The 15,172-nt window shown below is 52.6% G+C and overlaps 1 protein-coding gene across 3 annotated transcripts in view; it reads left to right on the forward strand.

Moving 5' to 3' along the window:
• The first annotated feature begins 642 nt into the window (after positions 1–642).
• The window catches only part of GPT (glutamic--pyruvic transaminase), a 36,186-nt gene continuing 21,656 nt past the window's right edge, over positions 643–15,172 (forward strand). Inside the window, exon 1 of one of the 3 annotated variants that reach the window (XM_063131244.1) lies at positions 643–678. Coding sequence is in view for 1 of the 3 variants with exons in the window: in XM_063131241.1 (XP_062987311.1) it covers positions 11,362–11,363 (2 nt within the window). In the remaining 2 variants the exon portion in view is untranslated. Of the gene's footprint in view, positions 679–11,308; positions 11,364–15,172 lie in introns of those variants that run through there. The other 2 variants (XM_063131243.1, XM_063131241.1) reach the window with 2 other exon arrangements.

Raw genomic sequence — 15,172 nt, forward strand, 5'->3', positions numbered from 1 at the left:
AGAATTCCAGATGGATGGGTTGAAAGGCAAACGCACTTTGCGTATGCACAGAAACACACCTCCCTTCACGAATCCTTGACGAGTCTTCCAGGGATGAGCCCAGGCATGGGAATAAAGATCCGAGCGTGAGGTGGAGACGTTTAAGTCCTGCTTCTGGGGTGGAGGAATTTGGGGGGGAGGGTGAGAGAGAGAGAGGGAGAGAGGGAGACCTGGGTGCTTGCTCCGGGGGGGGGGGGCTCTATGCAGGGGGAGGGGGTGTCCCTGGGTTTGAGGAGCCGCGCTCACCCTGAGGCTGCCAGGGGCCCCTGGAGGGAGGCCCTGGAGGGAGGGCGCAGGCGGGATCGTCGCCGGAGCCGCCTGCCCGGGGCTTGCCCCGGGAGGCAGCTGCTCCAGCAAAGGTCAACCCGGCCGGCCTGCCAGGCCCCACGCAAGAGGAGGCGACGCCCCCCGCCCTGCTGCCGCCCGAGCCCTCCCGGGGTCACGGCCGGCCTTATTATTAGCCGGAGGAGGAGGAGGAGGAGAGCGGCTGCCTGCGAGCAGGAGGGCTGCTGCTGCTGCCGCTGCTGCCGCCTGGACCGGCCAGGGCGCCCGCTGGCCCCGCGCACAGGCAGAGGCCGGCGGCCCCGGAGGAGGCGAGCAGGGGCAGCGCCCGACAGCCCCCTCTGCAGCCTGGCACAGGTAGGGCAGCCGCTGGGCAGGGAGCGCGCGCAGGGGACGCGGCGGGCGCGGCTCTCGCGGGCTCCGGGCGCCCTAGGGGCTGCTCGTCCCTTGGCGAAGGCTTCCAAATCCTAGAATCCTAGAATAGCAGAGATTGGAAGGGGCCCGCAAGGCCATCGAGTCCAACCCCCCCCCCCCGCTCCAGGCAGGAATCCACCTTAATGCCCCAGGCTGAACCAGAAAGCTCAGATTCGGACGTGAAGCCGCTCCCCAACCCTCACAGTGGCCTTGGTGGGGGGGGACCTTCACCTGCCCTTCTTACAAAATGCCCCAGGGCCCTGAGGGCAGGGCTCCTCCGAAACTGGCATTGCCGAAGGGACGCAGGGTGCGGGGAGAGGGTGGCTTGACCTCCGCCAAGCCCTGCCACAGCTGGTGAGGGAGGAGGGTCCCCCTCCCCACGGGTCAATCCTCTTTCCATGGGGCTCCGTGCTAGTCTGGGGGAGGGGGTCCCAGAGCTCTTTGGGGCCAGGCCGGCCCTTGTTCCACGGAGCTGTGCGGCAATGTTTGCATGTGGCCCTTTGGCATTCTATGGGGCTGGAGGTGGCAGTGGGGTGTGTGTGTGGGGGGGGGGGGGGCTTTGGCCCAGATGGCCAGAAATCTCAGAAGCAGCTGAAGGAAGGCTCTCCCCGCCTTGCCTTGGAGGGCTGCTGTAAGGTGGCCTCGCCTTGCTCCCCCCACACCTCCTGTCCCAGGAGCTGCTCACCCCTTATCGCAGGCTTGTGGCCTCATAGAGAGACGCTTTCCCTGCCCCAAGAATCCGTCAGGGTCCGGCTGTGCCAACTTCATCACCCTCTGGGTTTCCCCTGCCTTGCCTCTCTCTCCTCTGGGGGGTGGATCCTCCCTGGTCCTTCAGATGACTTAAACGCATGTGCGAAGAAGGCCGACTGCCCCACATCTAAACCTTGGGCTGGTCTGCAGGGAGGGAAGAGAGTTTAAGGTTTGTTGGAGGAAAATCCTGAGAGTGCTGTGGACTGCAAGAAGATCCAACCAGTCCATACTCCAGGAAATAAAGCCAGACTGCTCACTTGAGGGAATGGTATTAAAGGCAAAACTGAAGTACTTTGGCCACATAATGAGAAGACAGGATACCCTGGAGAAGAGGCTGATGCTAGGGAAAGTGGAAGGCAAAAGGAAGAGGGGCCGACCAAGGGCAAGACGGATGGATGATATTCTGGAGGTGACAGACTCGACCTTGGGGGAGCTAGGGGTGGCGATGGCCGACAGAAAGCTCTGGCGTGGGCTGGTCCATGAAGTCACGAAGTGTCGGAAGCGACTGAACGAATGAACAACAGCAAACTATTTCCCTGTCCTTTAAAGCGGGCTGCCGTTCCTGCTGCATTGTCACCGGGGAACGGGCATGCTTTGGCAAGGGGCTTTATCCCCGCCCGCTTTGTCTTTCTGTGCCGCAGTGCACAAGGTCCCCATCCAACAGGTGTACTCTGAGGAGGGGCCCAGAGCTCAGCCCACCGCCCTTGCTGTGGGCCCCTTGGGCACGGGACACCAACCCTGTCCCACCAAAGGGACTCTCAGGGCCAATTTGGCTAGCCGTACCAGGTACACCGGAACCACAAAAGGGACGTATGAATCTCAGGCCACTGGCAGAGAGGCCACGCTCCGGCCTGGCACACAGCTTGGGAGGCTGGATGAGTCTCTGCCAGCCCGCACCCCCAGCAAGGAGCCTATCCAGAGCTTTCTGGGTGGCACCACCCTCTCTGAGCAGGTGTGCCACCTCCCGGCCAAGCCACACCCAGGCTCTGTTCCTTCTTCCCTTGACCTGTCCGTGCCCCATCCAATGCAGCTGGGGCTGGACCTCGGGGCCAAAGTCCAGAGGGCCCTGCAGCCCCAGTCGGGCGGGGTGTGTGTGTGTGTGTGTCAATAATGACCAGCCAGAGGGCAGCTGGCGATGAGGGCATCCGAACAGCAGACGCAAATGCCATTTTCTTCCTGTAGTCCCGACAGTGCGGTGATTCTTTAAGCGAGCTTAAAATGCAAAATTGCACATGCTCAGAAAATCTACCTGTCTATCCTGGGTTGGTAAACATTCGAACTTATTAGGAATGTTGAAGCAGTTGCAAAGCATGGAATGGCAGTTTGGGTGTGAAAGAGAAGAAAAATCTGAGTTATGCGCTTCACAACTGAAGTCATATGTGTGACTGTGTAAAGCGCACACACACACACACCCGCCAGACTTAAGTCTAAAATTACCTGGCTGCACCATTGGTCTTAAGTGTGTGTGTGTTGCGGGGGGGGGGGTCTCTTTCGAGGCATGAGAGGAGTGAGGGAGCTGGAAAATCTCAAGGAAGTTGAGTATCGACAGGGCGTGGTGGGGTGTACGTTACCCGAATGAAGGCAGAATGCGGCCATGGAGGAATGTGGTGTCCGTGGACTGTGCATGGGGCGTTTGAGTGTTCTTAGCCCTTTGGGAGTGGGGGTTGTGGAGAAGGAGTGTGGCTAAGCCACATAAGCTCACTGGGTTGCCTCTGTTTCCTGATTAGTAGATCCGTTAGCATGGAACGCCGTGCGTACATCTAACTGGAAGGCCTTGGTAGCGCCTCATGGAAATTTCTCGATGTTAATTGGATGTAATGACTGTGTTGTGTCCTGTCTCCCTTTTCTGATTGTAGCAAGCTAGTTATTAAGGGAAGCGGTAAACACTGTCCTTCAAGTAAGGATTGCCATAGCTCAGGAAGTGGTATTTGCGCCATTTTTAAAGACAGCGCAGAGTGGAGACAGACCTCCAGAGGGTCCTGGGTCTGGCAAGGAGGACTGCTAGATGATTCATCAGCTGCACTGAATATGGAACCTTTGTAAGCTGTCTTAATGAATTAGCTTAATTGGTCTAGTGAGCAGTACAAACTGAATTCGTGGGGGGAAATTACTGCTGTCTTTTTCACCAACACATACACACGCAGACTGCACTGATAAAAATGTGTGTGTGCTGTCCAGGGTTCATTAGAGTTCAACCCTAGAACCCTTCTGGGAGCACCAGGAAATACATACCTCTGGGCGTATGCAGAGTGCCTTCTCGCACAGCTCCTGCTCACTTCACTGGGGCTTATGTAGGCTAAGAACATAAGAAGAGCCCTAAAGCTGGATCAGACCAAGGGTCCATCTAGTCCACCATAGAATCATAGAATAGCAGAGTTGGAAGGGGCCTACAGGGCCATCGAGTCCAACCCCCTGCTCAAGGCAGGAATCCACCCTACAGCATCCCTGACAGATGGTTGTCCAGCTGCCTCTTGAAGGCCTCTAGTGTGGGAGAGCCCACAACCTCCCTCGGTAACCGATTCCATTGTCGTACTGCTCTAACAGTCAGGAAGATTTTCCTGACGTCCAGCTGGAATGTGGCTTCCTTCTCTTCTCCAGCCTAAACATGCCCAGTTCTTTCAGTCTCTCTTCATAGGGCTTTGTTTCCAGACCCCTGATCATCCTGGTTGCCCTCCTCTGAACACGCGCCAGCTTGTCTGCGTCCTTCTTGAATTGTGGAGCCCAGAACTGGATGCAATACTCTAGATGTGGCCTAACCAGGGCCGAATAGAGAGGAACCAGTACCTCACGCGATTTGGAAGCTATACTTCTATTAATGCAGCCCAAAATAGCATTTGCCTTTCTTGCAGCCATATCGCACAGTTGGCTCATATTCAGCTTGCAATCTACAACAATTCCAAGATCCTTCTCGTTTGTAGTATTGCTGAGCCAAGTATCCCCCATCTTGTAACTGTGCCTTTGGTTTCTATTTCCTAGATGTAGAACTTGGCATTTATCCCTCTTAAACTTCATTCTGTTGTTTTCAGCCCAGCACTCCAGCCTATCAAGATCCCTTTGAAGTTTGTTTCTGTATTCCAGGGTATTAGCTATCCCACCCAATTTTGTGTCATCTGCAAATTTGATAAGCGTTCCCTGCACCTCCTCGTCCAAATCATTAATAAAAATGTCATTCTGCTCATGAAGTGGCCAACCAGCTGTGGACCAGGAACCCACAAGCAGAACATGGGTACAACAGCACCCTCCTGCCCATGTTCCCCAGCAACTGATTCACCTAGGCTTACCCTGCTGGATTGGGCTCCCTGGACCAGATCTGTCTGCCTCCCCCTCTGCCGCCTCCCTCGTTTGATGGTGCCCCAAAGCCGGAGTGTCTCCTGGCTTCGTAGCAGGGCTGCCTCTGGTGCTCTCCTGGAGAGGGGAGCAGAGCTATTTTTCCTGGGAGGTCACAGTGGTGGGAACACTCCGGGCAGCCTTCTCCAGCCTGTGTGTTAGGGGGAATGCTGCTTCAGTTGAAGTTCTGCCTGTCACACAGCTGTTTGAGGCACCAGGTAAAAAGGGCAGCAACTTGAGCTCTGACACTCTGGAGTTTGAACAGAGACTAAGATGAGTCAGAGCGTGCTTAGAAAGCAGATTTTGCAGCAGTAAAGGAAGAGAAGAGAAGAGCCGAAGTCCAGGAACAGGGGAAAAGGGTGAGCGTGCAGGAATCCAAGCACACTTGCTGCCTCAGCAGGGCCTCCAAGGGCCATTGGTCCACAGTGCCCTCATAGAGTGATAGAATAGTAGAGCTGGAAGGGGCCTACAAGGCCACTGAGTCCAACCCCTGCTCAATGCAGGAATCCACCCTAAAGCATCCCTGACAGATGGTTGTCCAGCTGCCTCTTGAAGGCCTCTAGTGTGGGAGAGCCCAAAACCTCCCCAGGTAACTGATTCCATTGTCGTACTGCTCTAACAGTCAGGAAGTTTTTCCTGATGTCCAGCTGGAATCTGGCTTCCTTTAACTTGAGCCCGTTATTCCGTGTCCTGCACTCTGGGAGGATCGAGAAGAGATCCTGGCCCTCCTCTGCCCTCCAGCGCCCCCATCCCCCCATCAGAGGCTCAGGTCTCGCCCTTTTTGGGGGATCCTGCTTCTGCCTCCTTGCACAGGCTCCCAACGTGCATGGGGGTGGGGCAGTTCGGCGGAGCCCATGGCACCCTGGTTAGACTTGAGGTTGCCACCTTTTAAGACCTAAAGAGCTGGTGTCAAAAGCAAAGGAGCAGGGCCAGGAAAACAAATGTGGTGACTCTCTCAGGCCTCACGCTTTCCCAAAGTTCTAGTTGTGGGACCCAAGTTATGAACAAGTTCTTGATGGAACAGCCACACTGCTTCTTGTTTCTTACAGGCCTCAGAATCTCTGACCTCCAAAGATGACAGATCCATTGTTCCTGGGTTCCCAAAGCCCTGCCCTGCGTGTGTTTACTCAGGAGTAAATCTCGCTGTTTTCAGTGGCAGTTATTCCCTAGCATTGCAGCCCTGACCTAAAGTGCCGTCCTTTAAGCATTGTGTGAGCAGGCTGAGTGCTTCTAGCTGCCCCACAAGTGCTTTCATTGGGTGGCTCTGGATCAGGAAGGCACAAGGAATAAGAGACCATCTGCTTGCTGTTATCTTATCCTAGAAAGCCAGCTGCTGGTGGGGCAAGCAGCAGGGAGGGCTGCCGCTTTCCTGCCCCACTTGTGAGCTGCCCAGGGGATCGTGTGGCTGTCCACCGCTGGAAACACAATGCTGGGCCAACTCCAGGTAAGGCTGGGAAAGACGGCTGCCAGAAATGCGGACAATACTGAGCGAGGATTATACTGGACCCATGGCCTGACTCAGTATAAGGCAGCTGGCTCTGACAAGACAAACCTTTCTTGACCTAATCCAGCAGGGCTGTTTTTATGTTCTCATTCAGCCTTCCCCAACCTGGTGCCCTCCAACTCCCCTCTAGACCATGGATTCTCAACAAGGGGGGAATTTTAGGGTTCTAGGGGGGGAATTGGGACCACTATTCAGCAAAGTATGATGTCCTGTAGATTATGTCTTCCTACACATGTTATTAAAAATGTCCCAGAAAAGTGTCATGTTGTCTGCAAAAGCCAGGCCTTTGCTCTCTTTTCCCTCCCTCCCTCGCAATAAAAGCTTCCCATTTAAAAGGGCAACGCAAAGCATGGGAGCTGAGGATGTAAAAGGGGCCATGCTTTGCATGGCCCCTTTAAATGGGGCTAATATAGTAAATAATAAAAGATTTTCAATATTCTATGCATATTATTTGGAATGCACCTTTTGAGTTAGGCTACCTTGGGAAAGGGGGAATTATATTCTGAATAATGGTGAAAGGGGGGAATGGAGCACAAAAGGTTGAGAACCGCTGCTCTAGACCCTGCCAGCCATGTGGGGTCCTCTTTGCTTTCTTTCTCCCCTGCTGCTGGTTTTCTCCTCTCGACTTCTCACCCTCTCCTATTATTATTATTATTATTATTATTATTATTATTATTATTTATTTATTTATTTATTTATTTATATAGCACCATCAATGTACATGGTGCTGTACAGAGTAAAACAGTAAATAGCAAGACCCTGCCGCATAATGAGCGCTGCCAGTCCAAACCCGTGTAGGATGGCACATGATCCACCAGGTGGGCCCCAACCATCTAGGGCAGCCTTCCTCAACCTGGGGCGCTCCAGATGTGTTGGACTGCATCTCCCAGAATGCCCCAGCCAGCAGAGCTGGCTGGGGCATTCTGGGAGTTGTAGTCCAACACATCTGGAGCGCCCCAGGTTGAGGAAGGCTGATGTAGGGGGTCTATAGGGAGCTATTAGGAGTGTTATCCAGAGGGCTCGATGCCTTTGCCCTCTTCCTAGCAAGCTGAAGCACGGGAACGAGAGGAGGGGTGCCTGGGCCACACCTGACTGGCTGCTTCACCAAGGGCATTTCCGCCTCACCTGTTTGTCTTATCACTGTTTGCTCAGCACAGGTGGTACCAGCACAGAGGCCAGGTTGTGCTGACGGTGCCCTTTCCAGAGCAATCCGGCATTTCAAAAAGGAAAAAGAAGCTCATTGCAAACATGCCCTCACTCACTACAGCCGCCTGCCCTTTGGTGAGAGTAAGCAGATACCATGTGGGTCAAACGTAGAAAGAACAGAATCATAGAATCATAGAATAGCAGAGTTGGAAGGGGCCTACAAGGCCATCGAGTCCAACCCCCTGCTCAGTGCAGGAATCCACCCTAAAGCATCCCTGACAGGTGGTTGTCCAGCTGCCTCTTGAAGGCCTCTAGTGTGGGAGAAGAAGAGCAGTGATGGGTCAGACGGAAGGGCTCCATCCAGTCCGGGATTCTGTTCACACAGCAGCCTGCAAACTGCCTGCAGGAAATACCCAAGCAGGACAGGAGGGCTGTAGCCCCCTTCCGGTCTGGCGTACCTGGGCATACGGCCTCTGATATCGGAGGTAGTGTATAGCCACCCTGCGCTATAGCCATGGATAGCCTTTCCCTTCCGTGAATTTATCTAATCCCCGTTTAAGGCCATCCAGGTTGGTGGCCGTCAGGAAGGTGGGTCCAGCCACTAAGTATTTTTTCTGATTTGCTAACTGGACCACTGGCATCAGAAATGCAGGGCATTGTGGGATTGGTCAAGGCAATGGCCATGCTCTGACTGAACTCAGCTTTGACTGAACTCAGGTTCCCATAAATGTAAGAGTTTGCTTCCTCTTTGTGGTCTTCCTAATGACATCTAAGTGCAGGCCTAGATGCTCTCTCAAATCATCCTCTCTGCAATGCACTTTGCACATGCTCTGAAACCCAGCACTCTACTCGAATTAGGTCAAGAAAGGTTCCACTGTCACACTGCTCTAACAGTCAAGAAGTTTTTCCTGACGTCCAGCCGGAATCTGGCTTCCTGTCACTTGAGCCCATTATTCCGTGTCCTGCACTCTGGGTTGTGTACTTTATTATAAAACTAGATAGAATAAGCACATGGAGAGCATTCAAATGGGAGCAGCAATTGTTTGGTTAAATCGCTGGAGAAGCAAAGAGACAGGCAAGATCAAGAGAATTAGGATAGCACACGAAGATGCCGGATAGCACAGGGGTCAGATAGGAAGGCTGAGGAGGGGGAAACCAGCAGTAAATAAACACACGTAAGCACAACAGGAACCTTATAGACTAGGGACGAATCTTATCAGTTTGGGGAAAAGGCCTGTAATGCAAATAAAACCTTGGTCGGGGACAACCAGGTAGCTGTTTGAGACGGAGGTAAGAGAGCAGGTGGAAATGAAAAAGAAAAGAAATGAAGAGTCCTTCTTACGGAGAGACAGAACTTTAAAGGGGCTGTCTGTGGTGGTGAAGCTTCTGGGTTTTAGTCAGAACTGCGCCGAGCTCTAAAGGAGCTGCCCAAGGTGCTTACCGCTATCCCCAAAAAACCCAGAATGCATTCACAGCCCCACAGACGTTGGAGACACCAGCCTCCACTGGTTCAGAGGTGTTCAGTAGGTTGTCTGTGATAAAAGCCCTCCTGGAAACCAGGAGGGGAAGCGGATGTTTGGGGTGTGTGTGTAAGAACTATTGGGTGAGGTGGAGGGACCATTGCTATTTGGCAAAGGGAACAGGTGGTTCTTTTTGTCTTTTTGCCATTCTTAGAATTGTAGAATCATAGAACAGCAGAGTTGGAAGGGGCCCCTAAGGCCATCGAGTCCAACCCCCTGCTCAAGGCAGGAATCCACCCTAAAGCATCCCCGACAGATGGTTGTCCAGCTGCCTCTTGAAGGCCTCTTGGGTGGGAGAAGTGGAGCAAAGGCCCTCCCACGTAGCAGCTGATCACTGACACCTTCAAGAACCTTGCCAGCAATGTTATGATGTGACGACACAGCCTGGTTCCTAGCAGAATTGTAGGGGGCGAGGGAGGGCAGCTGCCCCCTGGCTAACTCAACCCAGAGGTTCTAATGCAGCCTTCCCTGGTGCCCTCCAGATGGGTCGGACTACAATGTCTAGCATCCTGACTTGGGGATGCTAGGAGTTGTAGTCTGACCCTTCTGGAGAGTGCCAGGTTGGGGGAAGCTGTTGTAATCTGTTTTGCCGCGCCTGGACAGGCCTACCTTGACTCACCTTTCTCGGGGGAAATGGAGGTTTGGAGCCACGGCACCGGAGAAACACTCGGACGTGGCGGTGGAGGGGTCCTCCCTGGCAAGGAAGGCAGGAGCCTCGTCTTCTCCTTCTCCTGGCTGTGGGCCATGATGGGACATCTGTCCAGCTGAGTCAGGGTGCAGCAGACCAGACCTGAGCAGGTTCTAAATGAGAACCAGGTTGAGCCCCGGAAAGAGAAGGAGAAGGAGCTGTCTCTTCCTCCTTCTCTTAGGGGAGGGGCCGTGGCCCAGCGGCAGAAGGGCCCCTGCTTGGCCTGCCGAAGGTCCCGGATTCGGCCCCCGGCAGCATCTCCAGGCAGGGCTGGAAAAATCCCTGCCTGAAACCCTGCTGCTGCTAGTCCGTGTTGACAGTACTGGGCCAGATGGACCAAGGCTCTGGCTCAAGATAAAGGCAGCTCCCCATGCTCCCATAAACAGGCCTTCAAACGCCAGCCCTGCGATGGGGTCCCTGTCTGGCCTTGGGGGATATTGCCTGCCCCTCCCGGCTTTAAGGCATCACCAGTCTATAGCATATAGGGTTGCCAGCATTGTATTTTTATGGGCCCCACTGCTGCTCCTCTAATGGAAGCTCATCCCCAAAAATGAAGCCGTTGAGTCTCATCCGCCCTCCCTGGATCTATTCCTGAGGGGAATATGGGTCGATCGGGCTGCTGTTAGAGCCACTGGAATTGGGCCAGTTAGCAGGTGGGGAAACGCTCAAGGCAACATGCAATAGCAAATGCAACCATCATGATGCATGACAATACCAACGCTTAAAGCATATTTTAAAACCAGGAATGAATGACACAAGGCGAGAGAGGAAAGCTCAGTGGATCAATAATATAATCTTCACCAGCCATCTAAAGGACCCGAAGGTGGAGGTTGGCATAACCTCCCCGGGGAGGGGTGCGCCAAAACTGGGGTGCTGCTACGCATAAGGCCCTGCTATGAGTGCCTGCCAGCCTTGCCTCTCTAGAAAGCGAGAAGCACAACAGGACCTGAGATAGAAGTGCATCTTTCCGGGGGAGGTGGTCTTTCAGGAGCAGCTGCAGGCCCAAATGCATTGCTGAAACTGGGCCTAGGTCCAGGTGTAGGCATGGTGCCCGAGGGTGCAGTGGCTGGGCATTTGCCAGGGCCCCAAGACCTGTGTGTGTCGTGGGGTGGGGGGCTGTCTCACCCACTTTGTATAGCATGGGTGCCTTAGGGCTCCATCACACCTACTTTTTTTCCTTGTTTGCCTTTGCAATTTCCACCTTCGTTTCATTAGCGCGTCAAGCTAATGGACCCTTTCTCGTGTGTTTGTGGTGAAACGTCCTTTTGCTTGTTTGCTCTCCCACCCTGCCCCTTCTCCTTCCCCCTTCAGTTCATTGGCTCTTGTTGATGGACATTGTGATGGACGGGCGCCTCCCCCCACTCCGGCTTTGTTATCTAGCATTTTACTGATTTAATGTTTCATTGACTGGGTGTCATTTCTGCGGGCAATGAGGGTGGGGTTGGAGCAGCACAAGCCTGTTCGTTCGATGCGGTGTGGAGGAGAACTGCCTCGCCCTCCTCTTTCACCAGCAAGGCCTCCCTTCAAAGCACACGCCTCCAACAAAGGACATAGTGTGAGATCCGCAATACACGGGGGCGGAAGGGCGTTTTAGTCCCGCATGAAGGAAATAAACCGGACTTTCCCCGCTCTAGGAAAACACAGAAAATGGAGGGGAAGAGGCAGGGTGACTGCAGGACAGGCACGACGTCATGTGAGTACCGCGCTGCGAAACGGCAAACCAGGCATGGCAAGAGTGCGATAAAACGCTGGTGTGATGGAGCCCTTAGATAGGGATGAGTCCAAAGGGTCCGATGAAAACGATTAGCTGGGGTTTAGCATAACGGTCATGCTAGGTTATTTATTTATTTATTTATTTAATTACATTTATATACCGCCCCACAGCCGAAGCTCTCTGGGCGGTTTACAACAATTAAAAATAGTAAACATTAAAAGTATACAAAAATTTTAAAAACATAAAAACAATATAAAAACAACAGTATCCATTTAAAAACAACAAATCTGGGGTCCATTAAAAACAAACTTAACGTTGTTAAATGCTGTTAAAATGCCTGGGAGAAGAGAAAAGTGTTGACCTGGCGCTGAAAAGATAACAATGTTGGCGCCAGGCGAGCCTCATTGGGGAGATCATTCCACAGTCGGGGGGCCACCACTGAGAAGGCCCTCTCCCTTGTTGCCATCCTCCGAGCTCCCCTCGGAGTAGGCACTCAGAGGAGGACCTTAGATGTTGAGCGCAGTGTACGGGTAGGTTCATGTCGGGAGAGGCGTTCCATCAGGTATTGCGGTCCCAAGCCATGTAGGGCTTTATAGGTTAAGACCAGCACCTTGAATTGGGCTCGGAAACATATAGGCAGCCAATGCAAGTGGGCCAGAATCGGTGTTTGATGGTCGTTTGCTTATCTGTATCGTTTCTAAAAATGAAGCAGGTGCTTTCACAATGGATCAGATAAGAGATGCAGGCCTCTGTCCTGGTAGTGAGCATGAAGGCAGGAGGGGGCCATCTTGGCCTCTCTGCCTGCTGCTTGTATTGTCCCAAGAATCTCCAAGGAGTTCTGCTTTGGAGCGTTCCGCTTTGTTCCTCACAAGGCCAAAGAACCGCTTCAGTCTGCCGGGACCCAGTTTCAGTCTCCGGTGGGGGATGAGTGTGCTGAGCACTGAAGCAGGATGAGGGTGGGGCTGGGGACCACCTGAGCATGGAGCAGCAGGTGAGGGGAATTGCGCCCGTGGCCGGAACCATTTCGGAAAGGTTCGGCTTGAAACGCAGCCAGGGGTGATGGGGCCCCTGTGCTCCATGTCCAGGGCTGATCTTGACCCGTGTGGTCACGCAAACAAGGGTGCTTTTTCGTTATGGGATAACTAACAAGCAACATCACTTCTTTCCCAACAAAGATAATAATAATAATAATAATAATAATAATAATAATAATAATAATAATAATAATAATTTATTTCTTACCTGCCTCTCCCTCTGGATCGAGGCGGGGAACAACATCAAATATAAAAAATACTATAAAATATATAAAACTGATTAGACAGCTGACAGTGTCATGCAGCTATATTTGGTCATTTAAGGTGCAATCCTATACGTGTTTGGATAGGAAAAAAGCCCTGCAACTCCCGACATGCCACAGCCAGCAGTGCTGGGACTGTGTGCTTAACCACGGCTGCTTTTTCTACCTGAGCTCAGGATGTAACACAGGAATGAACTGGGTTTCTCCCATCAAAATCCCACGGTGGTTGGGCAAATGCAGACGTGGTGGAATCCCCTCGTGTTTTCGCACATGACCTACAAGAGCACCCGTGATGCACGTTTGCTTTCATGGTCTCTGAACCGTGTCTGAATGTTAGAGCAGGGCAGCGTCCCCCAACCTGGCTATCCTGTCTGGGAATGATGGCCGTTGCATCCAACACGTCTGGAGGACACCTCCAGGTTGTGGGGAGGCTGATGTGGGGTGCCAATGAATGGCCTGCTTGGAGACTGGCCATGATAGGTTGGGCCTATTCACCAGGCTCACTGTTTTGGTCACCTGGAAGGAAGACTGCCTGGTTGAAGGAAGGGGGGAGGCGGGTGGCTCTCATGCCTGAGGGACTCTTGACTGGGCCGGTCCCCCAGGTGCTCTCCTGCCTCCTGGCCTGGTCAGAGAAACCCAGACCCTTCCAGGCCTGCACATGCGTGCTGGGGGCCTCCATCTCTTCTTGCCCTTTGCCTGGATCCATTCATAGTCATAACCACAGCAGGTGGTGTTGGGAGAACCTGTTTCTCAGGTTTGCCAGTAATCCGGCTTCTCTTGTTGACAAGGGGGATTCCCCCTCTGTTCCTTCCAGCCGGAACCAGCTCCGTATACATTTCCTGGGATTGTCTCATCCCTGGCCCTGGGCAACTTGTGTCTCATCCTGCCGTGACCCAAGAGGTGCTGGGTCACCCAACTCTTCCTCCTTTCCCCCAGTTTGACAGGGTGGCTCTGGGTGCCCATTTCTAGGGAGGACTGTTTCCAAAGGCCTCCCCTCCAACTCTTTTAGGGTTGTCTTGAGTAGCCCCTCCCCTCTTTAATGAGTCTGTTAGCTCTCTCTGCATCTGGCTGGGTTCACACAACACAATAACCCACAGTCAACCGACATGTCATGTCATGTCGTTGACATGCCAGGATCTCTTCTCGATCCTCCCAGAGGAATAACATGCTCAAGTTAAAGGAAGCCAGATTCCAGCTGGACATCAGGGGATTGGACTCGATGGCCTTGTAGGCCCCTTCCAACTCTGCTATTCTATGATTCCATGATTCTATGAACCATGAGTTGTGTGGTGGGGTGAGTTAGAAACTAGCCCTGCTGTGTACTGCGGAGGGTTTGGATGACGTGGCAACGTATGACGCGGCACAGGGAGTTAAAGGAAATGTGGCCATGTGTATGGTGTCCCTGCTGATTGTATAAACCTGGCCATTGTGTTGTGTGAACTGAGCTGTACTAACAAACCATGGTTGTTAACCCCAAACAACCCACAAAGAGAACCTATGGTTTAATGTTGGGTTGTGAGCTGTGGGTTCATGATTAACAAACCATGGTTTGTTAGTGTGACTGGATTCACACAACACAACAACCCATAGTTCAACAGCACGCCAGCCCACCCCAACCTTGAGTATGGGTTGTTCTGTTGCGTTGTGTGAACGCAGTCACGGTCTTATTATTTCACCTGTGCCTGAATGTAACTGTTCACTTCTGTTCTCTGCCTACCAAGGAACCCAGGTGTTTCCACTAAGGTTGAAGGCAAATCTGGGTAGCTATTGCATATCTTTTCAAAAATGAGGGACGGGAAGGAGACCAGCCATTATGTGTTTTTTAGCCAGAGTCCCAGGTAGGATTGGCCAGGATGGTTGGGGATGATGGGTATTATAGTCCAACACATCTGGAAAACACCAGATTGGGGAAGGCTGGCCTAATAATCCCTTTAAGCCTGTGACTCCTCCTTGATTCCATTTTAGGACTCTGACCATGGAGGCTTCAGGGCTTCCACATCCAGGCAGCCTTTCCTTTCTTTGCTTCCCCACCCCCCTGTTTTTAAAGATCTAGTCCAACCTTCTTCAACTTGGTGCCCTCTAGATTTTTATTTATTTATTACGTTTATACACCGCCCCATAGCCGAAGCTCTCTGGGCAGTTTACAAAGATTAAAACAGAGAACATCAACAGTGTCGTCCCTGTTGTAGACTACAACTCCAATCAGCCCCTGCATGGCCAATGGTCAGGAATGGCTAATATCTGGGGATGCTGGGAGATATCTGGAGGGAGCCATGTTTGGGGAAGGCTAATCCAGCCTGAGAAAAGGCTCTGAAGGTTTCCATCACTGGCTCACAATTTTGTGCATATTTTTCGTGTGTTAGTAAAAGTATTGCTTGACTTGGAATTGTTGTAGATGGCAAGCTGAATATGAGCCAACAGTGTGATATGGCTGCAAGAAAGGCAAATGCTATTTCGGGCTGCATTAATAGAAGTATAGCTTCCAAATCAC

This window comes from Elgaria multicarinata, chromosome 7, assembly GCF_023053635.1.
Source record: "Elgaria multicarinata webbii isolate HBS135686 ecotype San Diego chromosome 7, rElgMul1.1.pri, whole genome shotgun sequence".
Taxonomy (NCBI): domain Eukaryota; kingdom Metazoa; phylum Chordata; class Lepidosauria; order Squamata; family Anguidae; genus Elgaria; species Elgaria multicarinata.